The sequence below is a fragment of the Hakea prostrata genome, chromosome 7 (genome assembly GCF_041222555.1).
Source record: "Hakea prostrata isolate BN-2017 chromosome 7, UWA_Hpros_2, whole genome shotgun sequence".
In the NCBI taxonomy this organism is placed as follows: Eukaryota; Viridiplantae; Streptophyta; class Magnoliopsida; order Proteales; family Proteaceae; genus Hakea; species Hakea prostrata.
Genome location: NC_142606.1, coordinates 23,843,745 through 23,870,652, shown reverse-complemented (window position 1 = coordinate 23,870,652; position 26,908 = coordinate 23,843,745). Strand labels below are relative to the sequence as shown.

General features: G+C 39.8%; 1 protein-coding gene across 2 annotated transcripts; it reads left to right on the top strand.

The window, feature by feature from the left end:
• The first annotated feature begins 19,624 nt into the window (after positions 1 to 19,624).
• LOC149010701 (Tetratricopeptide repeat (TPR)-like superfamily protein) lies at positions 19,625 to 24,975 on the top strand. Of its 2 annotated transcripts, XM_089163027.1 has the most exons (3): positions 19,625 to 19,848; positions 19,942 to 21,352; positions 21,615 to 24,975. In XM_089163027.1, exons 2-3 carry the CDS (start codon positions 19,985 to 19,987, stop codon positions 21,786 to 21,788), a joined length of 1,542 nt encoding a protein of 513 aa, XP_089019153.1. In that variant the 5' UTR covers positions 19,625 to 19,848; positions 19,942 to 19,984; the 3' UTR covers positions 21,789 to 24,975. The 2 variants fall into 2 exon arrangements, with proteins under 2 accessions (XP_089019153.1, XP_089019155.1); XM_089163029.1 differs by having other exon boundaries at positions 19,625 to 21,352.
• The last annotated feature ends 1,933 nt before the right edge of the window (positions 24,976 to 26,908 follow it).

Here is a 26,908-nt window from a genome sequence, read left to right as displayed (position 1 = left end):
TCATACTATATTTTTCCCTTCATGATCTATGTTTAACCTAATTAGATTAACTTTCTAGTTCCTGAGTTGTAACCTGGAAACTTGATTTGATTAATGGTTTGTTGTCCTCTATAGACTTAGATGTTTCCATTAAAGTTTCCCCCTTATTTTGTACCCTTTTGAACCACCAAATTCGGATTCATATTCTAAAAATTCTAATTTTTGAAGGCTACTGTCTCTGTTGGTCGACTCATTGGTCGACTGGGGCAGTAGACCAATCAGTTGACCAATGGGTACAGCAACCCCATTCTTGGTCTGTTTTGATTGAATTGTGATCTTTCCTTCTATTAATCTTTCCAAACTCTTAATATACATTTGTTTAAGACTCTTTTCTCAGGTTTAGTCAAGGTCTTACTTGATTCTCTAAGTTCCTTTGCGAGTTAGAAGGCAAGGACAGTTATCTCCTTAACTACATAGATTGCATACTCTATGGTTTCTACTTTATGAAACTATGAGTTGTTTACTGTTTGTACACTTTATATTCTGATGTACTACTGTGAGAACAGTAGCTCTTTATCATGTTTCTTTTATTACTTAGACTTATGTGAGATTGCTTATTACTATATTGTTTAATGATTTGATCATGACTTTACATTCTCTTTTATATAATGAGTTGTTGATTGTATATGTCATGACTGATCTGAGACTATGTTTGATTAAGTTTGGTTTGGGATTGGGAGGTGTCCTTTTAACACTTCTGTCCTTGGACATTATTGGAAATAGTATGGGATGTTTTCGGGGTTGCCCATCGACACTTTCCCGAATCATTGGTTGTCATACCTAGGGTTGTCTAACAGTGTTTGGTTAGGTTGTACCCCTGTTATATCAGACCCGATTTGGAAGGGTATTGAGACCGAACGACCCGTGGTAGCAATGGGGATTCACGGGCGCTTAAGACCGGTGAGTTATATCCGTGAGAGGACGGGAATCACATTGTGGGGGCCATGTATTGGAGGGTTGCATATGGTTAGACTTGGGCTCATGGGCGCTTAAGACCGGTGAGTTATATCCGTGAGAGGACATGAGAGCTTCCCGTTTACCATATGTGGATAACCAATAGGGTTGATGAGTCCGTAGTCCGAGACTATTAGGACTCTAGTGGAAAGGATACCGGAAAGGATCCCGAGAGGAGAGGAATGGAAGTATCTGGACCTGATTTGATGTAACTGAGTAGATGACTTGCATTGGGCTAGGCTTTACCCTGACATGCGCGGTACTTATGCCAAATGGTTGTGAGAGAGAGTGTTGACTTAACCCCTTGCCATGGTTTGTTCTGAGGGATGCCGGACCCACTACCAATAGGAGCTGTATGCGTGACCTACCCAAGGAAGTACGGTGCTATGACTTAAAGCATGTCTGCCATAGAGACCAGCATACATAGAGTTTAGATGCATACATACATTACTTGTTTCATATCGCATTGCATCTTATTATGGTTTACTTTCATGTTATTTATGTTGTTATGGATTAACTACCTTACTGAGTTTCTTCAAAACTCATTCCTTTTTGTACATTGTTTTGTTAGACTATTCTACAGGTATTGATTACTATGGCGAACAGTACGATGAAGCGCAAGCCGATGAAGCGTACTTCACGCAAGGTGTTGGCAACAATCAAGATTACTCTGATGATCCCTCAGTTGATCAAGCTGCGTACTACGATTAAAGACAACGTATATGTGGAACGTCTCAAATGGATTGACGAAGTCCACTATTTTGAAGACGTCATCTATAGAATAGAAAACTCTGATGTTTAGTTATCTTTATTAGTTCCTTTGATTTAGATGTTATTTCTTTTAGACTTACATACTGCGTTCCGTTGTATTTTGTGGAGTGAGTTTCCGCCTCACTTTACTTCTTTTGATATCTACGGATATCTGGTATCATTTTCCGTACTCTGATTATATTATTTATTCATTCTTGTTTTGAACCTTGTTTATAATATTAAACCTTGATTATTTCTTGTTTATGATTATGTTATTGTATATGTGGGAGGATGATTTCCTCGATACTTGATCTTCGGGGCTATGGATCACACTCTCGGGTATGCCAGTTAGGGTACCGACTGAGAGGATGTGACAATTTGGGTTTCAAAGAATATCCCAAAATTTTCCCACGAAAACAAAATCCTTACCACTAGTAAAAAGGGTAATCTCAACCTCATTAGTGAATGGTCTCAACTTCGCCACCGATTCGAAGTCTAATCGAAACGAAAATTTGGGAAAGTCTAATTTGTAGCAAAAGGATCCTACGGGTACTTTCAATTTGATCTAATTTAATTTAGATCAAAAAGGCCCAAATTGGTTCTCCTAAATCACCCGTGGGTGACTCGGGAGTCAAAAAGAAAAATCTTTCGCAAGTGGACAAACCATTACTCTTATACTAGAAAGGAAATACTAAAACAAGAGAACAAGGGTAACAAAAATCCTAAAATGCTCCCACAATCACAATTCCACAAATAAAGAGAAGAGAGTTGTCCACATAACTGTGTCTAAGAGAAAGATTAAAGAAACCTCATCTTTCCTAATGTTTTCGCAAAGATTCGAATCACAAGACACCTTCGGAATGATGGGAACTGCTCTTCTCCTTGGTTTCTCCTCTTCCCGCAGCCTCAACCTCGTTCTAGCGTAAAGAAATGCAGTTATGAGTGAGTTAAAACATAAAATAGGGCTTAAAAACCCAGAATTCCATTTTTCCCCCTAAACCAGAAAATGGGGTGGGGGGTTGGTTCACCCAACCGGCCCAACCGACCGGTCCATAGTTGGACCCCCAAACAGACTCCGATTCTGGTGATTTTTGTCTTGTTGAAAGGTCTTTCAACGATCTTCAATTTGATACCTTATTCGTATCAATCAGATTCTCCATCGCCAATCTATGGACATTCCAAAATCATCCTTTATACACCTTCGTGATTAATCTTCTCTCTTCACTTAAACTCTAGTTTTTGAGTCATCACAAGGGTCATATACCAACATTGGTTCCATTTCCAATCCTTCAGGCTTGACTTGAATGGTCTACAGTTGTCGCCGACTCGAGGCCCGGGTTCTCGGTCTTGAAACCATGGGTTAAAGGGGTAGAAATCCAGGGGATTTCAGAACTATTGTCTTTCAATTGTGTAGGATATTATTCTTCAAGCTTTTTAATGAATCATAAGACCCTCTTTAATCGCCTTATCCAAGTGGCAAACCACTAGGCTCTTTTCCCATCAATGGATGTCATAAGAGCACTCCATGCACTCACAAAAAACTTCATTCTCATCATGACTAGATCCCACTGGTGTCTCCAATATCTTTTCAATGGGGTTCTCCCACACATAAAGAATCTCTCGTGTTTCCACAAAGGCATTTGAGAAAACAAAGGAATTTCACAAAGATGAGTTTTAATGTTCTTAAGGCAACAATCACATGTATGCCAAGATCGCCTATCATTATGGTAATGTATAAGATGATGACATGATATGCAAATATGCACCTAAAAGGTATAACCATGCCAATCTCTATCTAGACAGGCATGCTTTAAGATAAACACTAGTCCACCTCTGGGTAGGTCTCGTCACTCTGATTGGTCATGGATTGATTGCTTTTGTTGAGATCCCTCGAAAGGGGTAAAGGTCCACATCATCAACCATGGCTAGGGAACAAGTCCACACACTCTCACCACAACCATTGGTCTACGTACTGGCTTATGTCGGGGATTCTAAACCCAAGCATGGTCATAGTATCTTTCTCCACTTAGGAATGTAAATCCTCATAGACTAATTACTTCTTTTTGGACCATATTCCTTAACCCAATGATCATCCACATATTGTTGGGGCAGATGCTTCTCATGTCTCCTCACGACACCGAAGCCATCTTTTGGACACTCATGAGCCCGACCCTGAAATATGCAACCCTATCATTGTAAGATAGACAGCGGACTACTATGTCTCCTCATAGACAAGTTACCTCTGTTGGATGCCCTTAGGACCATGTCACTACCATCATGGGTCACTCGGCTTCAATACCCCTGCTGAAAGGGTAGAAGCATGTGTGGGTAATCTAGCTATGCATCTAGAACCCTAGTTATGAAGGATAACAACCAGGAAAAGGGTTGGGGGCATCGAACACAAGTGTTCCATTCCACAACCCCTAATATCCCAAGCCAAGTATTCCCAATTCATAGTCATACCAAATGACAACATTCCACAAAAGAAGTAAAATGCACTAAACATTATTCACAAATTATAATTAATGAGTAAACAGACATGAAAATAATTATAGCAAGTTATTGATTCACTAACATGCTTAGATCAGTTAACCAATCATCATATTAAACAATTCAGCTACATATGTAATTGTGTCTTTACCTGATTTAGCAGAAAAATACGGTAAGAAGCGCTAACTCTTCTCAAGAAAATACTCTAGCAAATCCCAAAAACCCCTAGATTATGATCATAATGTTACATTACAGTTTAGGATTCAATCTGAGCAAAGACAACTCCAAAACAACTTCTGGGACTCAGCCGGTTGGTTAAGCTGGTTGCTCTAAGCGACCGCCTCATGCAATCACCCAAGTCTCAGGCATAATTCCAAATTCAAAATTCAAACTTTGGATCACCCATCCTCAATCTATCTTTGGGTTAATCCAAATCTAAACCACGTCCTTAGAACACTAGAGAGACCACTCACTACTATTGATCTTTGTAAGAAAATCTAGATCTACATCATCTTCTTCAATATGATCTGCCATTGAATCGGATGTAAAATCCATTCCTCTTGGCACAATCTAATCAAGATCATTGATGGGAAGGAATTACATTAATCCAAACCACAAACAAAACTAACATAAGAATAACTACTTCCGAACAAAGTGAAAAATAGTTTAAGAGAGTGGTTAGACTTACCTTCACTTGGGATTGGAAAGTAAAGGAAAACTTGAAAGATTCTTTGCCGAAAGAGACTCCCTTCCACCAACCATGTGTTTTTTTACTCTTCTCAGTCCACGGCAGCCTCCAGAAACAAAATAATACGAAATTAGGTCATGGAAGGCTTTAAATAAGGTGCTAGAGGTCAAATCAGGCATTTTCTACCGAATTTCCGAATCAACCACCAAGCTTGCTGGTCACTTGGTCAATCAACTGCCTTAAGCAACTGCCCCCTAGTACTTTTTAGTACTCGAGCATTTTGCTCTCCGATTGATCCCTAGCTCTGTTACGACCTTAACCAACATGTGGAGGGCCTTACCTCACTCGTGGACATCTTCCAAGTCGACATTTTTCGCATTGAATATCCATCTGCCCAATCCATCCATGTTCCATGTGGATCTTCATCTAGTTCCCAATAAGGCAGATTCTTCATCAACACCATCCAAGTCCATGGGCTCAGGGGCTAAAACATGTTCTTCAATTCAGATGGCCCACAGCTTCTTTCGGCTAGAACCTTGGGTACTCGAACTTGCAATTCAGATTTTAGATTAGGAACATGGGAGTTATTACAGTACTTGTGCATGCCAGGGTAATATCTAGCCCAATGTAAATTATCTACTTAATCACATCGTTCTAAGTTCAGATACCTCCCTTATGGCATCGACCAATTTCAAACTACTTCTAGAACATTGAGGCTTTTTAGAAACTCCCAAAAACAAGGTCTAACTATAACAAGTAATCTAAAACTCAAATCTAAACAATAATCTAGCCAAACATAATTTAGATCTATCTAAAATCTATTCGCGAAGAAAATTGACACCAATCATAAGATAAAAATAGGGTTTAGGTTCCAATAATTATTGATATCCCCACGATGTTTTTCCTCTGACAAAATATCAAAAGAGATAACTTAGAAGGAAAGAGGAATTAACTAACCTTAAAATTTGCAGTTAGAATTTGAATCACTCTCGGGACAATCTTTGCAATGTTCACTTTCTTCGAAATGACTTCTCTGATATGGATTGACATTCTCTGACAGGGCTAGGAGTAAAATAATACATTCTCGGTCAAAGATAACATTAAATAGGGGTCCAAAATACAAAATCCCCAAAATACCCCTTTTTACTTGCGGGCACCAAGTATGGTCGCAAGGGGCCGCTCTACCCAATCAACCCTACCCCTGGAAATTACTCCAGGAGTGAGTTTCATGGGCAGTAGCTCTATGGCACTGCTTCAACACTGAGCACACATATTAGGAGGGTCTTACCTGAACTTTAGGACCTTCCAAAAGTGTCGACTGTGAACTCTTAATCCACTTCCCCAATATGTCAATGTTCAAGCTAGATCTTCTTTCGAAACTTAGCAAAACTCCATATTCATTATCCAATTCTATTTGTTTAAGTTCCAATCTAATGGTTTCTATTTGGATGGCCCACAACTGTTTTCTACTCACGTTTCGAGTTCTTGGACCTACAATACAGGTTTCCGGGTTAGGGGATTTCATAGTTATGCTTATAATTTTTGTTTCAGCTACTTGATGTTTTCTTATACAATTCCAAACTCTTTGTTCCATTTTCCAAGCTCTCTTTTGCAGTTATTTTGCCTTTGGACAAGCGTACAGATTCCATTGTTGTCAGTACCTTTACAACCATCATGAACAACTTGTTTACGATTAAGGTGTCTTGACCACATTCTCAAAAAAAGGAAAGGGCGCCTACCTAGGGTTTTATCACCACCTGAGTCAAGTACAAGGGGATTGTTATCTGAATTATTTGCTAGCTTTATGAAAACTACAGCATTTTCAAACAATGTTCTCCATTCTACGTTAACAACTGCGCTATCAAACCTGATCTTGATAACCCCCCCCCCCCACTCTATGCTTGTTTGACCATTTAAAAGCTAGGCCATTAAATCCAAGATCTAACAAGGTACAATGATTTAAGGCTTCTTAAAAGGCTTCAAATTGCTTTAATGCTGCCTATTCCCCCCATGTTTCTCTACCAAGCCAGATGTGAATTAAAGTCTCCCACACACACCCATGCTCCATTTCTAGAATTACTTATCCTTTTAATGCAATCCCATACATGCAGCCTTTTTGTCTTCTCATGATTGCCATAGACACATGTTAAATGGAATTTAACAGTGTGATCAGTAGTTTCATGTGTTTCAATGATTCTGTTACTTGATAAGAGAATCTGGAGTGAGTAGGAGTTAACCCACATAACACATAAACCACCTTTAGACCCTTCAGCATCCACTGTCCAACTATGATCAAACTTCAACTTCCTTTTAATACACTCCATCCTCTTTTGGTTGCTCTTAGTTTCAATGAGAAAAAGTACATCAAGTTTCCCTTCTCTAGAGAGATTTGCCAAGGAACAAACAGCACGGGGATTCCCCAACCCCCTATAGTTCCAACTATGGATTAACATGATGACCCATGGGACTGAACCCTAGTCTCCACAGGTGAAAGGCCTAAAATATGTTGGCTTTCAGCAATATTGATATTCTCTCTCTTTGATTCAATCTCCTGGGTAACCTTACGATATCATGTCTTCTTAATCTTCTTGTGTGTTTCAAATGTGATGAGGTTGTTGATAGGTGAGTATGTGAATGTTTTCCAAGGATATAATAAGGATGGCTTAAGGTTCGGTGATAGAGTTTTAAGGTTAAAGCAGAAGGTTGAGTCATCACAGGCTGATGAGGAACAACTGGGTATTCTGGTTCAGGAGTTGATATAGGTTCCTTACTGTATTGTCAACAGGTGTAGAAGCCCAGTTTTGGGACATGCAACCTATTACAGAGGTGTAGGCCTACGTGAGGGAAGCTTTGGCGAAATTGAGGAAGAGGGGAGTTACGGTCGTAACATAGTTTTGGAAAAGGAGAGATGATTTTAATGGGATTGACAAAAGGTGGGTTTGGAGGTGAAGTGGGGCCCGATGGGTTTGATAGGTGAAGTTGGTTTAGTAAGGTTAAAATGGCCTCTGGCATCAAGATTAAAGTTGTGGAATTCCGTGATTGATTAGGTATTTTAGGGAAGTTTAAATTCAGTAGGATGAGGGAATGTTATTCCTAGAATAAAGGGAGTCGGTTACAACTAAATTGACTCCTATTTAGGTTTAGTTTCTTTTCATAAGAGTCCTAAATTATTGTACCCTTTTTTCTAGGGATCCCTAGTTTGTTGGGGAGAATATTTCTCCTTTCCTTGTATATGTACGTGTAATTTCTCTTGACAAATAAGAGAGATCTTTTTCCTTAATTAACTACATGGTATCAGGGCAATAGATCTAAACCATTGTCTCTCACTCTCCAAACTCTCAACCATCATCTCTAGCTCACCAAACTCTCATGGCTACCGAAGAGAAAACCTCTTCTTCATCAGAAATCACATCGATTTCTGAAAATCATGCTACCAACAATCATGGCAGTGCAGATAACGTGCAACTTCAAATTATTGGACACAAACTCAATGGCAACAATTACATTCAGTGATCACAATTAGTTATGATGTACATCTGTGGGAAAGGAAAAGATGAATATCTTACAGGGGAGTCACTCCTCCAAAGGTCGACGATCCAAAATTCAGAAATTAGAAGATGGAAAATAACATGGTCATGTCTTGGCTGATCAACTCAATGACCAATGAAATTGATGAGAATTTCTTACTCTATGGCTCAGATCATGAGATCTAGGAAGCAGCTAAAGAGTTCTACTTGAGCAAGGAGAATACCTCAGAGATTTTGAGATTTAATCAAAACGCCATGATCTTCGGCAAGGAGATCTCTCAGTCACTCAATACTACAATAGCCTCACTCGATATTGGCAAAGATTGGATGTGTTTGGAGAACATCAATGGCGTTGCTCAGATGATGCAAACAAATTCTATGAGATTATTAAGAAAAGGAGAATATTTAAGTTTCTAATGGGACTCACTAAGAATGTTGATGAGGTTCAAGGACGAATTCTAGGAATGAAGCCTCTACCTAACATCAAAGAAGTATTTTCTGAGGTTCGTAGGGAAGAAAGCAGAAAAAAGGTGATGCTTGGAGAATCCACCCTAGTTTCAGCCTATGAAAACTCTGCCCTAGTTGCAGATGGAACAAATTCTCATAACAGCGACAATAAACAATGGAAGGGAAGACCATGGTATGACTATTGGAAGAAACCAAGTCATTCACGTGACAACTGTTGGAAAATCCATGGCAAACCAGTGGACTGGAAGCCTTCAAGACCTGCCATTAACAAAGAAAGGTGAGGAAACCATGTCTCTATAGATGATCCACCTCCTTCCACCGATGCCAATCCTTTTAGCAAAGAACAACTTGAAATGCTGCAAAGGATGCTCACTCAACAGAATTCTGCCATCAGAACATGATCTTTAGCACAAAAAGGCAAATTCACATGTGCATTGATTGCAAATTCAGAAAAACAAGACTTGTGGATTGTAGACTCTGCGGCATCGAATCATATAACTAGAGATGCAAACCTCTTCCTTGAGTACATCCCATGCTATGAGAATTCACAGTAAAAATAGCAAATGGATCTCTCTGTGAAGTGGCAAGAATAGTTCTATCATTATCTCAAAGGACCTCACTCTAAACTCTAATCTTCATGTTCCAAAATTGGACTGCAATCTTTTATCAGGTAGTAGACTTACTCGAGATCTTCATTGTGTTGCTAAATTCTTCCCAAATACTTGTGAATTTCAGGTTTTGGATACGGGGAGGACAATTGGCAGTGCTAAGATATGCTCAGGTCGTTTCCTTCTACAAGTTGAGGAAACTTCTAGAGGGCAAACTCACAATGCAGTGTATGTTCAGTTTGCAAACCAGATCAGTAAAAATTCCTTTTCCCTTTCTAGTTCGAAAAAGGATGGTCATATAATGTTATGGCACTATTGTCTATGACATCCTAACTTCATGTATCTTCAAAAGATTTTTTCCTTTTTGTTTAGCAATAAAAGTCCTAAATTTTTTCAATGTGAAGTGTGCTAATTCTCAAAACATACTTGTAGTTCCTATCCTAGCATTCCATATAAGGCATCACTTCCTTTTTCTATGATACACAGTGATGTATGGGGACCTTCTAGAGTCAAAAACCTCACTATTAATAGATGCTTTATATATTTTGTTGATGATCACACAAGAGTCACATGGTTGTTCCTAATGAAAGAAAAATCTGAAGTCAATTCTATTTTTAAGCAGTTTAACACAATGATTCAAACATAGTTTCAAACCAGAATTCAAGTGTTAAAAACTAACAATGCAAGAGAGTATTTTGACACCATTCTGGGGGAGTACTTTACAAGCCAAGGAATTATTCATGTGAGTTCTTGTGTTGATACACCCCCAACAAAATGGGGTTGCCAAGAGAAAGAATAGACACCTTCTTGAAGTGGCTTGATCCCTAATGTTTACAACAAATGTTCCTAAATTTTTTTTGGGGGAAGCCATTTTGACTACTGCCTATCCATAAATAGGATGCCCTCTAGAGTTTTGAAATTCCAAACACCGCGCCAAGTTCTTCTTCAATCCTATCCAAACACCCACATTCTCTCTAATTTTCCTATAAGAATATTAGGTTGTACTATATTTGTTCACATTCATACACAACACAAGATCAAACTTGATCCAAGAGCAACCAAATGCATTTTTGTTGGGTACTCCTCAAACCAAAAAGGCTATAAGTGTTATTCCCCAACCACTCAAAAAATTTATGATTCTATGGATGTCTCTTTCTTCGAATAAACACCTTTCTACAAAACTGATATTCCGGGGAGAACCTTAATCAGGGAATATCAGCTTTGGGATATTGAGTCTAGTGAGCCATCGTCTATAAGAAATATGAGTCCATCTTATATCCATATCCAAATTGAACCTAAATCAGAAAATTCATCTCAGCAAAAACCATCAGAAATTCATTTAAGCAAAAACCCGATCCACAACTTCCTAACCAAAGTGTTCCGATGGTACAAAGTGAATTTAAAACTGAGTCTCAAACACCCCAACAATCATAACCTATAGCTATCAATGAATTTCATGCCTATGCTGGGAGAGAGAAGACCCAAAAATGGAAAGAGCTACAGAACCTGATCAAGGTCATGAATCCAATCCGGTTTCAGAACGACAAAGCTCATCAGTTAATAGTGATACAGAATGTGTTCAAATCAATTCTCTTATTGATGATAGGCCTATTGCTTTGAGAAAAGGAAAACGGTTGTTTACTGATCATCCTATTCATAATTTGGTTTCTTGTGGAGGTTTGTCACATAATTACCATGCCTTTATCAGCAGTCTTGACAAAATACAGATTCCAAGTTCTATTCATGAAGCTCTACCAGAATGGAAGGCAACTATCTGGGAAGAAATTCATGCATTGGAAAATAATGGAACTTGGGAGATATTTGATTTACCATTAGGAAAAACCCCTGTTGGTTGTGATACGGGAAGCTTATACCTAAGCGGGTGTAACCCGGCCCAACCAGGTATAGCCCGGATGACCGGGTGTAACCCAGACTAATCCAGACGGGTCATCTCATTGGTACCCTCTTCCTATATCAACGGGATACGCCCGAGTGGGGCTCTACAGACAATCGGGACATAACCGATTATGTTGACCAAAGCTCACATCACGCTCAAACAAATAAGGCAGTCTTCCCCTGTTGAGAAAGTCAACTCTGTCGGCTATCGTGTTGGAACCAATAACGGAAAGGCATAATCCTAGGAGATACGATGGCTCCTGTCGGGCGGACTTACCAAAAACACATAAGGTAAGTAACACGGAATAAGATAGGGGACGCACTCCCTTGGTAAGCAAACCAATACACTTTGAGTATAATCTTGTGTAGCTTTTGCACGAGACCTCACTCTATTCATCATCTAACTTTGCCATCGGAGGCGGCTGCCCAACACTCAAGCCGGCCCGCATCTAACCTTTCTTGCAGGGCTCATCGTCCCAGATATGAGAGGAGGCTCAGTTGGATCCAGAAGTATAATTAATCCACATCAGGTTGCAAGTGGATTTTCACAGTCAAACAAAATGTAGATGGGAGTATCACAGATTTAAAGCTAGATTAGTCACTAAAGGTTTCACTCAATCCTATGGGATCGACTACCATGAAACTTTCACCCATGTAGCCAAACTAAATACTGTCAGAATGTTGTTTTCACTCACTGCCAATCTTGATTGGCCTTTATATCAACTAGATATAAAAAATGCATTTCTTAATGGAGATCTAGAGGAGGAAGTATACATGGAGATACCGCCTAGGTTTGAAACTCAAGCAACCACCAATAAAGTCTACAAACTCAAAAAGTCATTGTATGGGTTAAAGCAGTCACCAAAGGCTTGGTTTGATAGGTTCACAAGAGCAGTGAAACAATTTGGTTATGATCATTGTCAAACAGATCACACTATGTTTGTTCAGCAATCACCAGAAGGAAAAAGGGCAATACTTATTGTGTATGTGGGTGATATTATAGTAACTAGAAATCATGATAATGAACTACAACAACTCAAAATTTTTCTGGCAAAAGAGTTTGAAATCAAAGATTTAGGCAATCTCAAGTACTTCCTTGGCATGGAGATAGCACGGTCAAGGAAAGGAATCTTAGTCTCTTAGCGCAAGTATGTACTAGATCTTTTAAAAGAAATAGAGATGCTCTGGATACAAACCTACCGGTACTCTTATGGATTCCAATTAAAAACTGGGAACCAGAGGTGAAAGTGCACCCATTGATAAAGGAAGGTACCAAAGATTGGTTTGGAAACTCATTATCTCTCACATACTAGGCCAGACATATGTTTTGATGTAAGCATTGTAAGTCAGGATATTGAAGTACTTAAAGATGACACCTAGTCTTGGATTGTCTTTCAAGAAGACAGAAGACAAAGATGTCAAAATCTTTACTGATGCAGATTGGGCATGATCTATAACTGATAGACGATTAACCTCAGGATATTACACATATGTATGGGAAATCTGATCACTTGGTGAAGCAAGAAGCAATCGGTTGTATCTCGAAGTAGTGCAGAAGCAGAATTCAGAGCATTGACTCATGGGATATGTGAAGGTATATGGCTTAAGAGGATATTAACTAAACTAAAAATCCAGATGGCCGAACTAATAAAAATGTTCTGTGACAATCAATCCGAATCCAGTGCTTCATGATAGGACAAAACATGTGGAGATCGACTATCATTTTGTGAAAGAGAAGATAGAGACAAGCATTATATCACTCATACACATCCAAACCTATTAACAAGTTGTAGATTTCTAACAAAGGTTGTACCCAAGAAGATGTTTGGGATACTTAATTGCAAGCTACGTTTACTTAACATCTACACCTAGCTTGAGGGGAGTGTGGAATTCTGTGATTGATTAGGTATTTTAGGGAAGTTTAAATTCAGTAGGATGAGGGAATGTTATTCCTAGAATAAAGGGAGTCACTTACAGCTAAATTGACTCCTATTTAGGTTTAGTTTCTTTTCATATTATTGTAGCCTTATTTTTAGGGATTCCTAGTTTATTAGGAAGAATATTTCTCCTTTCCTTGTATATGTACCTGTAATTTCTCTTGCCAAAATAAGAGAGATATTTTTCTTGAATTAATTGCGAAAATATAATAGGTCTTGTATTGATAGGGATGTCGGGGAATGTGTTTCATCATTATGGAAAGTTTAATTAACAGTCGGTTGGTGATCGACTCATTGAGATGACGAAAAGATGGAAAGAGATCAATTTGTCTGAGGATTTGGATGGCAGACATTGACTTGGGAAGCAAATTCAGTAAAAGAATTCATTGGGATAGTATGATCAGTTCATACTTGGTAGGGAGGAGTGACAAGTGTCAGAGTGTTATGATAACCAGCATTTTGTCTTAGTGCAACGGTGCAACCTAGGGCCCAAGCCTTCCTTCTTTGTCTCCAGTGAGTGTGTTGGGTGTTGCAAGAGTTCCTTCTTTTTCTAGACTTGATAATGGCCCTTTGTAGGAGACTACATAAATGCTCTTTACTATGCCTTTCCAAAGGTTCAAAAAACCCGGAACACCTCTCATCATCATGTCCTATAAGATAACAGTAGAAGCACTCCAAAGGTAGACGTTTGTATCACACCATCACTTGGACCTTCGCACCATTATCCCTCACAACCACAATCTAAGTCCTTAGAGTTGTAGGATATTTACATTAACTCTAGCACAAGCATACTCCAATTTCTTCCCAAACTGGTGTCCCTTGACAACCATAACAATGGATGTTTCTCCTATTTTATTAGATAGTTGCAGTGGGACCTCACCATCTAAGAGTTCCATCAGCAAACCATGAAATTGCGCCCAAAACTCACAGTACTAGAAAGCCCATTCTTTAGCTCTGTTCCATTCTTCCAATACTAAGAGATTACCAGACACAAGCTAGAGACCTTCCTGGATGACATTAATCTTATACATATTGTGAAATTCCCCAAGATCCTAACACGAAAATCCATATTGTAGGCCCAAGAACTCGGAGTGCCGGTAGAAGGCAATTGTGGACCATCCAGGTAGAGACCATTGGACTGGAATCCGAACCAATGGAAGTGGATGGAGATGATGCTAAGTTGGGAGTTCCATCAGAGTTTGGAACGAGATCTAACTCAGTTTCCAATTGATTTGGTAGATGAATCAGTGTTCCTTGATGACATGTGTGGAAGGTCCCAAAATTTAGTTAAGACCCTTTTGGAGTGGAGAATAGGAGCTAGGGCAAAGCCATGGGCTTTTTAGGCCTTGATTAAGCTTCTGGAACTAAGTTCCAGAGGTTGGTCAATTGGCCTTAATCGCTCGACCAGGCGACCAACCTGGTTTCAAGTGGAAAAGGGAAATTTTGGAAAATTAGATTTTTGGGGCCCTATTTTATTTTCATTCTAAAACGTGTCATTATGATCCAAAGCCATCAGAGGACATCATAGCTTGTCAAAGAGTGCTCCGCAAAGGTGAAAGGTAGTGTGGAGATCTACCGAAAAGCTTTTCGTACAATGATTAATCTTCTCTAAGGTTAGTACTCATCTCCATTCTTCTCACTTTCTTTTGCCGTTGATTTTTTATACTAATTAGACATGGTAGAAGGCTTCTAGTTACTGTATCAACCTAGTTCATCTTTTCTCTTTATCCTAGAGTGGATCCCCATTCATTATAGTTCCTCCATGTTCTTCCGGATTGACTTCGGAAAAGGCCTAACCTAGGATTTGTTAGGTTTACATTCTTTTGCGTTGATTGATGCTTAAATCATGATAGATCTTGTTCTAACATTATTTCAGAATTTTCTATGTAATTTCAGAGTAGTTTAGAACCCAATTTGGAAGCCTACTGTCGATCTGAGCCAATTCTGTCTAGACTTGGAGACTGGTTACCTGACCTGGTCACCCCGGGCGACCAATACCCCCTAGTCAACTGCCCTTGGTCGCCCAGGTAACCCATCTGACCAACCACTCCCTGTTATTTTGGGTTTTATTTCTCTTTTCGATATAGGACCTATAGGGTTATTTCTAACCTTGAATCAACATGTTATTAGGATTTTTTGGGAAGTGTGAACTTACCCTCTGAGTGTCTTTTCAAAGTTGAGAATCAATAGCAAGATGGGGACATTCGCTTGCACATAACCATTGTCGATTTCTTATTTGAGTTGAAAATTATATATTGATATACATGTTGTTATATAACTTAGGAATGATGATTATGTTATGAAATTATAGAATACAAGATGATTGTTTATGATGTTGATGTATGAATTAAACTTGAGGCATTATGGACTTGAATTGGTTTGTAGATTATAAATGTTGATTTTAACCTTTTACTTCTTTGTGGGAGGTTGTTGCTATTGTTGTGATTGTGAATTAGATAATACCCAATTGGGGTGCTCTTGGCTTGGGATATCAACAGAGGTGGTTATGGGACATTGTCCTTTGATGCCCCCAACATTTTTTGCAGTTATTATTTGCCATGACTAGGAGGTCTAGAAGAGTATGGTTAAGTACTGCATCATATCACACCCTATCGGTGTGGGTATTGATGCCGACTGACTAATGGCAGCAGTGTGGGGGTGGTGGGTGCTCAAGACCAATAACCAACCCGTGAGAGGACATATCACATTGTGGGGGTCATTCATTAATAGGGTTGCATATAATAGGCTTGGGCTCATGGGTACTCAAGACTGGTAACCAACCCATGAGAGGACCATGAAAGCTTCTCACCCATTATATGTGGATGACCAGTAGGGTTAACAGGAGGCGTAGCCCGAGTTGGTTGGAGCCATAGGATATGTTGACTCTAGTAGGGGAGGATACTGAAACAAGAATGTGAGATGCATAAAGGGAGGTATCTAAACCTAGGTTGATGTGACTGAGTAGTTGACTTGCATTGGGCTAGGTACATAATTGACACACGCCAATACTTATGCCAATGGTGTTGTGAGAAAATGGTGACCTAAACCCTAGCCATGGTGATAGTCCGAGATGGATGCCTTTATCCTTTACCCGGGATCTTAAAACTGGTAACCAACCCATGAGATATCAGAGTGACGAGACCTACCCAAAGGAAGTTGGTGTTCTATCTTAATGCATGTATAGTATATAGAGACTAGCATTCGTTAGAGTATAGTAGCATTTGCATTTCACTTCATATCATGATACATTATATGATGTTTTGATATTAAACTATGATTATGATTATATGTTTGTGAACTGCTTGCTGAGTTTTTTTAGCTCACCCTTCGGAAAATTTGTTATTTTTAGATGTCTATGCAGATGAAGAAGAAATCTCGGGCACGAGTTTGGAGAAATTTCCCTATGATTATACAACTGAGGAAACAATAGGAATTGGCTGTGACACGTGGTACGATCCCAGTACCAGTGTGGAGTACTATTGCCCCGATCAATAATGACAAAAGACTCCTCATTCGTCAGTGAGACTACGAGCTAGACACTGACCCTAAGTTGCAAGCATACAAACGTTTGGAGAAGAATGTGAAACATTAGAAGACTTAGATTTTGTCTTAGTTTATTGTTTTCGGTTTGATTACTTTAGTCATGTCATCACTTCTGTAATCTAATTTAGTTTGAGATTATTGTGAGACCCTTGATATTTGATAAACTTTTTAATTTTGTATATATATAACATTGATTTATTCTTGTTTATTATTAGTCTATTGTGTGGATTGGTTTATGATTGTCTGAGATCTGATTTTTTGGGTTGTAAATCACTCCCTCAGGTATTCGGATGAATGGATACCGACTCAATGGATGTGACACATATAATAAGGGAATTGGAAGAAGAATACTCTATTGCGGATAGAAGTAACAGACACCCTTCCCTTTGGATTCCAAGCAGTCTGCAGGCCATCAGATACAGCTTGTTTTCTATATGGCTAATCTTCCACTACGCTAACCCACTAGTGTGTTTTGTTAATTCTGAGAAACTCTCTTCTTTTTTCTTTTCTTTTTTGTTTTGTTTTGTTTTTTTTACTAAGTACAACCTCATCATCATTGGCTATGCTGCTGCTACTTAGAGGATGGTGATCAAGGGAGTAGAGGAGGGAGAGGAGGATTATTAGGAGAGGCATGGGGGTGGAGCCTGTTAGCCTCCATTGACAGGGGAACGACACCGGAGAAGAAGAATTCAGACAACGTTGGTTTCAAGTTAGAGGGCGAGAGTCACACATGCTGCGGAGAAAACGTGCTCATGTTGTTTTAAAGCAAATGAAGTGGAAATCCCAGCTTTAATCCACCGTTCATGACCAAAATTTTGGCATTCCTAGATGGGTTCGAGACATAAGGTCCAAATTTGCACCCGTAAGGAAGAAAAAACTTATGAAAAAATTACAGTGCCAAAGCATTTTCTAAACCCTCTCAAACACGCGAACAAAAAAATGATCAAAAGTGTAATTGGAGAGAATAACACCATGACCAACTCTTAATAGTTGATAATAACGGTGAAATTTTTTTTTTTTTTTTTTTTAACTGAGGTTCATCCGGGTCAGCTTGCGCGCACCACGATTTACTTCCTCAAGGGGAGCTTTATATTAATGCCGCCGAGTGGGTGCGAACCCAAGACCTCCCCTAGGGAAGTTGAGTCTTTAACCGCTTTAACATACAACGGGTGAATTTAAACATCTCAATAGTCTGAAAAGGGTTTGTGGCCATCAGTGTTTGATGTTCAATTATTTACCCCTAAAAACACTCATGACGGATGCAAACAAATCAGATTCAGCTTAAATGGTGATAAAATACCATACTTTGTATCTTATTATTTTAGTATAGATTTGATCATATCGGCTTTCGTAAGAATTCAGATGATATTCAAATAGTTGTTTTGTAAAATAAATTATTCTAAATAGATATGAATACATATTAGATACATGGTTTTCGATTACCTCTTGACAGTTTTACCATTTTATTTGTGAGGTTCATGTTTGAAATTTAGGAATTTAGCAACTTTTCAGTTTTTTTTTTATTTATTCATTTTAGTCTTTGGTTTTCTTAAATCACTTCCCTATTGATTTTTCATTGTGTTTATTTTAGTAGAAAATCTAGGAAAATATTTACATATCTCAAGTAAAAAATTTATAAAAATAAGAAAACAAATCCAAAAAATAACTCAAGATTTAGATAGCCCTAAATGGATATGCATGCGAATTTGGAAGCGAATTTCGATTATCCATTTACACATTTACACAATATCCATGCAAGAAAATATTGATGAAAAAGATGCACTCCCAAAAACATTTTCTAATCCTCTCAAACAGATGAACATGAAAAATCATCAAAATGCAACTTGGGAAAAACGTTCATGATCAACTCTTAATAGTTGACGCTCACAATGTATGAATTTAAATCTCAATCATCTAAAAATGGCTTGTTGCTATTAGTGTTTGATGTTCGATTATTTATAAAATATGGGAAGTCGAGATCTCTTCTTCTTTGTTAATCCCTTGAGATGATAGTTCTCTTAATAAAATCCCTCGCCTTCTACTTCAAGAACTCTTTTGCGAGGCTTACCATGTTTAACACCTATCTTTGGATTTATGCCCATATAGGCATCATACATCCATGTGAAAATGGATAGAAACACACCGTATCATAAATGAACCCGATAAAAATTCAAAAAAACCTTGACTTCAAGGTGCGAAATCCAATTACATATACACCCTACGACATCCCAAGCAGTTAAATTTGATGCACCCCCACCCCCTTCGCTCCATAACTGGATTAGTAAGCTAGCATTAACGGCAACTAATTTAGAAGTAGAACGTAATAGTTTACAAACTAATGCTTTCAAATACTTTTAAAGTAATATAATGCTGTCTTATCAAAAAATATACACCCTATGTCTGCAAATCACTATGCTTACAAGTCTGGAATTTGTTTTATTACGCAACAATTTGGTGTTAGAGGCGATATAATTCTTAACCCTTAAAAAAAAAAAAATTGGTGTTTTTTATTTTTTTTATATTATTATTTTTTTTTTTAGTAAGAGAAAAAATTAGTGTTACATACAGAGACACGGGGGGGGGGGGGGGGGGGGGGGTTTCTTTTCATATTTAATTTGGCCGGAAAAAATGAAATCTCGAAGTGTCCAAAGGGGGCGAAGGTGCAGTGCAAAGGCCAAGGGCAAGTAAGCTCCTAAAATTACCTAAATGCCCCCCATACATGATGACACGATCGTACACTTGCCGGCAGCCGCTTTCCATAAAATAGAGGGATAAGAAGGGATGCGAGCGTGTAGATCGGCATCAAACCGGCACGACCAAGTTTTTCATTTCTCCTCCCACGGTCTCTGTACAAAGATTAGGGTTGAAAGATCGAGGAAGCTTGGGATCTATTCCTCTAGATCTTTTGATTGTATTCTCCACCTCCACCTCGATCTTCCTTGATTCTGGTAAGCTTTCTTTTGATTAAATCCGTTATCCATCATTTTTATGTTGTTTTCTCCGATAATCTGTCGGTGTTAATATCACCCTTGTGATCTCAGATTCAAGAGAGCTTTCCTCCTCTCACATATCTGAGTAGAAACGATGAATTCTAACTTCGGAAGAGCAGGGAATCCTCAAAAGGGTTCCAGTAACTTCGATTTCGACTTTGGTCTTGGATCTGGTCTTGGGAGCAATCGTCCTCGCTCCCTGAATGATCAGAAACAACCACCGCACGGATCTACGTATTCATATCCTTCTTCCACTTCCTTCTCGGCGACTCAATCAAAACCGGCATCTTCTGCCTGGTCTATGAACAAACCCTCATGGACTCACCAGCCGGCCCCGGCTGTTGCTGCACCTTCCAGCCTTGAAAAACCTACTTCTATGGTTGGGGATATCTCTGGGAAGAGTTGGACCTCTGCTGCCCCTCCCACGTCTACTGCTCGTCTTGGAATTCCCGAGAAGAATCCCAATTTGTTTGGAGATCTTGTCGGATCGGCTCTCGGTAAGAACAGCAGCGGTAATGTTCCTTTGAAGAACGCCACCCCTGCTTCTGCTGCCGCTCAGAAAACTTCCGGAACCAGGAACTCTTTTTCCATGGGAAATGTTGCCGATTCCCTGCCCAAGACCGGTTCCTCTGCTCCTGCTACCAATGCCACTTCTATGAAGAACAACAGTTGGGGATCTGGTGCAAATTTGGGGAGTTATTCTACTCCCACTAACAACAGCAGCATTAACACCAACAATGTTAATCGAAACCTAGGTGGTGCGCCCTTGAAAAGTGGGGCTAGTATGTCTACAGGTTCGAAGAAGGATCCCTTTGGATCTCTTGTGGATTTTGGATCGAAGCCGGCTGTTAATAATGTTAATACAGCGGCCAGTAATAATTCTAATGTTGGTGATGCCAGTACATTTGGGGCCTTTCAGAAGGCTTCTAATTCCGGCAGTCCACCATTTCAATCTGATGCGTTTGATTCTTTTCCTGCTACAATGAACAATCCCATGGGTTCGTCATCCAGTTCTGGCCCTAAATTGGATGCTTTTGGAATTCCTACCCAAGAATCTTATTCTCAGTCGCAGCCTGCACCACAAACATCGGGCCTCGATCCGCTTGGTTCTTTGTTCTCATCCCAGTCTCCTTCCTCTGCAGCTCCCACACCCTCAGGTCCTCCTGTGGTGGATGATTGGGGATTGGGTTCAGAGTTTGGAGGGAATGACGATGGAGGTGTAACAGACCTCGGCGGTCTTCCTCCCCCTCCATCTGGGGTCACTGCTGCATCTGCAAAGAATAAGGGATTAGACAATTATAAACAAGGACAGTATGCTGATGCCATTAAGTTTCTATCTTGGGCAATTGTGCTGCTAGAGAAAGCTGGCGACTCTGATGCCATCGTGGAGGTCCTTTCCTGTAGAGCTTCATGTTACAAAGAAGTTGGGGAGTACAAAAAGGCCGTTGCCGACTGTTCCAAGGTATGCTCCTCTCTTTAATTTCCGTCCTCTTTTCTTTCACTGAACCTTTTCTTTTTCCTTGCGGTTGACCAAATAGTGTAGATGTTGATAGACTCAAGCTCCAACTTAGTAGTACATTGGCTTCTTTTCATTGCTAAGCTTTTTAGGCTTGTTTTAATCCCCATAACTGATATTTGTATTCGCCTTATCTGACTTTAGTGTATGGTTCTGATCATCAGATTATCTGAAAGTGGGTAAATTAAGTTTGCAATCTGTATTGCAGGTACTAGAACATGATGATACCAATGTATCTGTGCTAGTACAGCGTGCACTCTTGTACGAGAGTACAGAAAAATACAAACTGGGGGCCGAGGACCTAAGGACTGTTCTAAAGCTGGATCCTGTTAATAGGGTTGCTAGAAGTACAATTCATCGCTTGAATCAAATGGCGGGATAGAGAACTTCTTCTGGTACTTCAAATAAAATCTTGTTGCATTTTTATAGATTCAGAAATATTTGCACACAATTATGTTGCCCTTTGAGGGGTAGAAAAGGGTATTTTGAAAGATGGGTTATCTGATTATTTGGTTCTTCAGGATGATTTTATTGTGCATTATCAAGTGTGTCGTGTCAAATTTGAATTGTATCACATTCTCCTTCTTATGAAAGAAAAGAAATCTTAATGTTAATCCAACTAGCCCCATTGAAATATTGGCATGCAAGAAGTGCAACATTTTGGATGTCTTACGAATGAGTGGAAGGGTAGTTTCTATTTGTATTTTGTAGAGATTAGTGAAATATTAGGCAAGATTGCAGGCATCAGCAGAACAGTAAGTTTGCTTCATTGCAACCTACTGGTTGTGGAATTGAGTTGGGAAACAATCTCTATGCAAAGCAGCAGGGATAGGGCTGCTTGCATGCATATGTTCTGTGACCGTTAATAGAGAGCCTCGTGCACCTCGTAGGCATATTTTTAGATATTAGGAAAACATTGGAGTTTTATCATTGTTTATTTCCATTCTAGATTTTTGAAGCATATAGTAGTTGACTTTTTTTGTCCAGATTTCTTATGAATTGATTCGGTTACTGCAACTTGATTATATATTAGAGTTTTGGAATAAATATTTGGGAAAATTACTGCATTAGTCATTTTTCCTTATCCCTTTACAATTCCCATTGAATGTTTTTAACCAAATAATGCAACTTTGAGTAGGTTTACAAACCTACCTACTTCAGTTTCTCTTCTTTGCTTACCTACTAAGTTTAATGTTTTTACCACCCCCCAACAGTGACCCTCTCTGGTGCAGCCTGGGATATTAGGACCTTCCTACAATGAGCATTTGATTAAATCTGATTCTTGAGGAGCTGAAGGAGGATGTAAAGTTGATAGCTATGAGGGTTGTAGATGAAGATAGAGAAAGAGATGGGGGATTGGATGGGAGTATCGGAAGAGAGGGTGGAGAAGAGACATTGGGGAGTTTACTTCCCTAATCAAATGACAGAGATTTTAGATCTTTACAATTCTAAAATTCCCATACAATAAATGTCATGGAGCAGAGTTCTTAGAGACATTTAACTCTTGGACTATAAAAGGTAGAGAACTCAAAGATCATATTTAAGAATACAACAATACAAAAGACAAGAAAAAATGATTATCGTATTCATTCTTCTAGGAATCTTCTAGGGCCATTGCTCCCACTTCAGTTCATCCAGGGTGGTGAACCAGGCCAGGATAGAGGCATGCAGGGACTGGGCTGTGTTGGGGCTGTCCTGGTTTACCCATGGTTCCAGTCTTTTGGTCCTAATGCCTGCATCACTTCCATCCTGCTCACTTCCCGAACAGTTTTCCTGCATCTGGCTTCATACAACAAAGCTGTAAACTCCGTGACTCAGGATAATCCAGGAGGCTTAGTATACTTCATTGGTCTTTTAGAGATGGCCGACTGTGTTGGAGATCATGCCTCTCTTAGATGTTCAACCTGATGAATCAAGTGTTGGTTTCTTGCATACTTTTATGCAGTGGAGGGGCTTGATAACAAGATGCATTGAATTGGAGAAGTTGATGAATGGTTTTAGTTTTCCATCGGGTACATCTTATGTTAATCTGGTTAATGGTTATTTGAATTCAGTCAGTTTAAAGTTCATATTAGTGACTCTACTGCATGGTTTTCAGCTGAAGAAATACATGGTGGGATTGTGAAGGGGTTTCTTCAAGAGGGTGGCATCAAAAGGTTTAGCTAAGTCGATTATTGTAGCTCAGAAGTTGATGGCTTCTTCAATCAGGATTGTCATTCGCAGATCTGCTTTAGGGGCAATATGATTGCTGGGGCATGGCAGTGTAGTGGGAGAAAGAATTGAGAGAGAGGTACAGTATAACTGTCAAAGAGAGCTTAGAGAGGTACTTAACGAGGACAACACAGGATGCTATTGTATAACAAACAAGATTTTGTATAATCTTGTAATTTCCCCAAATACGTATAATTTTCATCGTTGTCTCAGTAACAGTTCTTTTTTCCTGGTAGAAGTCTCAGTAATAGTTCTGCTGCTAATTGATGTGGTATCCTGAACTGTGGTAAGATCAACCCTAAACATTTGGTAGGATACCTGGACTCTTGATTTTGTTGAAGAATCATAGCAACGTGAACAAGTAGTGCCAACGAACTGCTACTCCACCTCCACTTTTAACGTGGAAAACGAACTGCTACTCCACTTTTAATGTGGAATGTGGATTCTGCTATTCTGAATCCTATTTTGTAAAATGCTTGCATTACTGGCTGGGTTGCTCTCATTCTTTACATTTTGAGTATGATACCATAGAACTGCTTGTCCTCCTTATTGGACCCAGAAATTCGTAAGATTATTTTGTAAAGGCTTGCATTAACTGGCTAGGTTGCACTCGCTCTTCTTACTTTTTTCCCCAAGGAGAAAACAAAATACATAGCTATAAGTTAAATTTAACATAGTTCAGCACCATTACAAACACCTTGAGTAGACCAATCATCCTGCAAACATTGGATGATTGCAGGATGATAACAAAACAATAGCCCAGGCTTGATTTACTGAGAAACTGGAAACAACACAGATTAGTTCAAAAGGCCATGGCTTAACTGGAACCAGCGACAAACTGCCCCAGTCCTCAAAATCAGAATAGACTTGGTCCACCCTACATTGAGTTGCAGCTGCATACTGGAGGCCTTGGTACAGGGCCTTGGTACTCCTCTTCTAACTTTGCTAAGACACCATATCGAATAAAGTCATCAGGAACTATAGTTTGTGACTGAGTGATGCAGATATTCTAGTTGCCCAATCCTATGCAGATTTAATGGCTGTGGAAAGTTATGGCTTGTTGGTCTATTTGGCAATACATGAAATTTTACCACCTACCTGGCTTAGTGATTGCGATACAATTCGCCAAGCTGAGTCACCACTGGAGGATGAGTTGGACACTGATGCTGAGATGGCAGTGCCACGGAAAACCTCTTGACAAACTAGACCACCAGCATTTCTAGAAGCTTCCAACGATGGCAACCTCTTGTCACAGCAGGATGTTAGAGACTTGTGATTGGGTGAGAATATTTTGTATTCAAGGGAATGATTTGCCTTAATAGTTTGTTGGTGCAGTGTATAAAGGATATCGATTACCAAAAAAAAAAAAAAAAAAAAGTGTATAAAGGATATCATGATGAGCTAATGGAATTAAGAAGAGAGAAGGATCTTCTTCCCCCAACCACTTGACTCATTCTCTAGATCTTCCCTCCGTCTTCTTCCCTACTCTATTTCCTTTTTTATTTCTAGTGAATGTCTATCATCTGGTCTGACCTGTCAGATGACGGGGGAGACTAGAATTCGACAGATGGACGAGACCTTGCAGCAACCGGGTGGTTCTTCTAAAGAGCATGCTAAGAGTATTGAATCACTAAAGAAAGCAATAATAGAACAGAGGGAACCTTAATGGAGCTGGTGATTTGCTTAACCGTGATGGATGGTTGGATTGAGCAGGCCCTTTGTTTGGACTGTGCGACACCGAAATCACACTCTCAAGAAGGCGTCTCTTTTGCAACTTCTAGCCCACCTATCAATAGCTCAATCCAGATATGCACAGTGCGCCTTGAATTTCCACGATTCAATGGTGTTGATCTCGTTGGTTGGATATTTAAAGCAGAGCGCTTCTTTGATTTTCATTCAACCACTGATGATCAAAGATTGGTGGTATTGTCGTTCGATGTGGATGGGTAGCCCTCCGATGATCCCAGTGAATGTTTCGATCCAAAATGTCACCTCTTGGGTGAGCTTTCGGCGAGCTCTTGAAGTGAGGTTCAGGCCATCGGAGTTTGATGACCCTCAGGCCTCCTTGGCCAAGTTGATGCAAACGTCTACTGTGGCGGAATATCAGACATGATTTGAGGAACTCGCCACTTGGACACTCTATTGCCTTCCTCCTTCCTCCTTCCTTGCTGTCCTTCTGACCCTCTGATATGGCGCACATGGTGGCCCTCTATTGCCAACTCCCACACCACCCCACCAATCCAAAAGTCCCGCTGCTTAGTGCAGGCGGGCCTCCATTCCAATCAAATGCTTGAACCCTGTAGAAATGCAATAGAGAAGAGAGAAAGGCCTTCGCTATAATTGCGTTAAAAGTGCCCGTCCATCACTATGAAACACGACAACTTTTTTCATTGGAATATGACGATGATGAGGCGATCGACACTAGCAGAGGGGACATTAAAGGTCTAGATAGTGCAGAAAACCCTATGGAAGCCACCGTCGAAGGCACGCCTGAGCTCTCCTATCACTCGCTGGCCGAAATTGCTTCGCTTACCACTCTGCAAAAAGGTTCACCGGCACCATCAACGGCAAATCTCCATTACTTACGTGTTATCAATTTATGACGCTGATGTCATCCTAGGGGTACGTTGGTTGCCACAAATCGGGCCAGTTCTGTTGGATCATAGGCGAATGCAGCTCCAGTTCCACGAGGACGAGAAAAAGGTATTTCTCTTTGGTGACATGCCCAGTGGGCCCACACAATTACAGTACCAAGGCGAATGCCATGTGTGGTGGATAATAGATCGTGCATGGCTTGATTTAAATTGGACCTAGCATCCATAGAGGCGCATCAGAGCGTACCTGATTGCACCGACATCCATAGAGGCCAATCAGAGCAGACTTGCCTCCGAAAAGGGGACACACCTACAGAGTTCGGATCAACTCCCCCCCCCGACGGGAAAGCCCAACGGGTTCCCGACCACACAAATCAGTGGGCCCATGGTGAAAAACATTTTTTAGAAAAAATTTAAAAAAATTAAAATTTCATCCATGGGCCCCACTGATTTGTGTGGTCGGGAACCCGTCGGGAAGCACTCTGTGCTACAAAGCGTGATGGTACCTGGAGGTTCATTGTGGATTATTGTGCATTGGATTGCTGTCACTTTTAATGATAGATTTTCTATTCTAAAAAGTGATGAGTTTTGATGAACTTTATGGTGCACGTTACTTTTCTAAGTTGGATCGGTAGTCGGGATACTATCATATTTGTGTATGAGCCGAAATACTCCCAATATTGCTTTTCGGACACAC

What these genes read in the sequence shown, in the direction of transcription:
- LOC149010701 (XM_089163027.1), top strand. Translation starts at nt 19,985, where the DNA reads ATGAATTCTAACTTCGGAAGAGCAGGGAATCCTCAAAAGGGTTCCAGT. An exon ending in CCGTTGCCGACTGTTCCAAG is followed by an intron (nt 21,353 to 21,614) that starts GTATGCTCCTCT and finishes TCTGTATTGCAG; the next exon opens with GTACTAGAACATGATGATAC.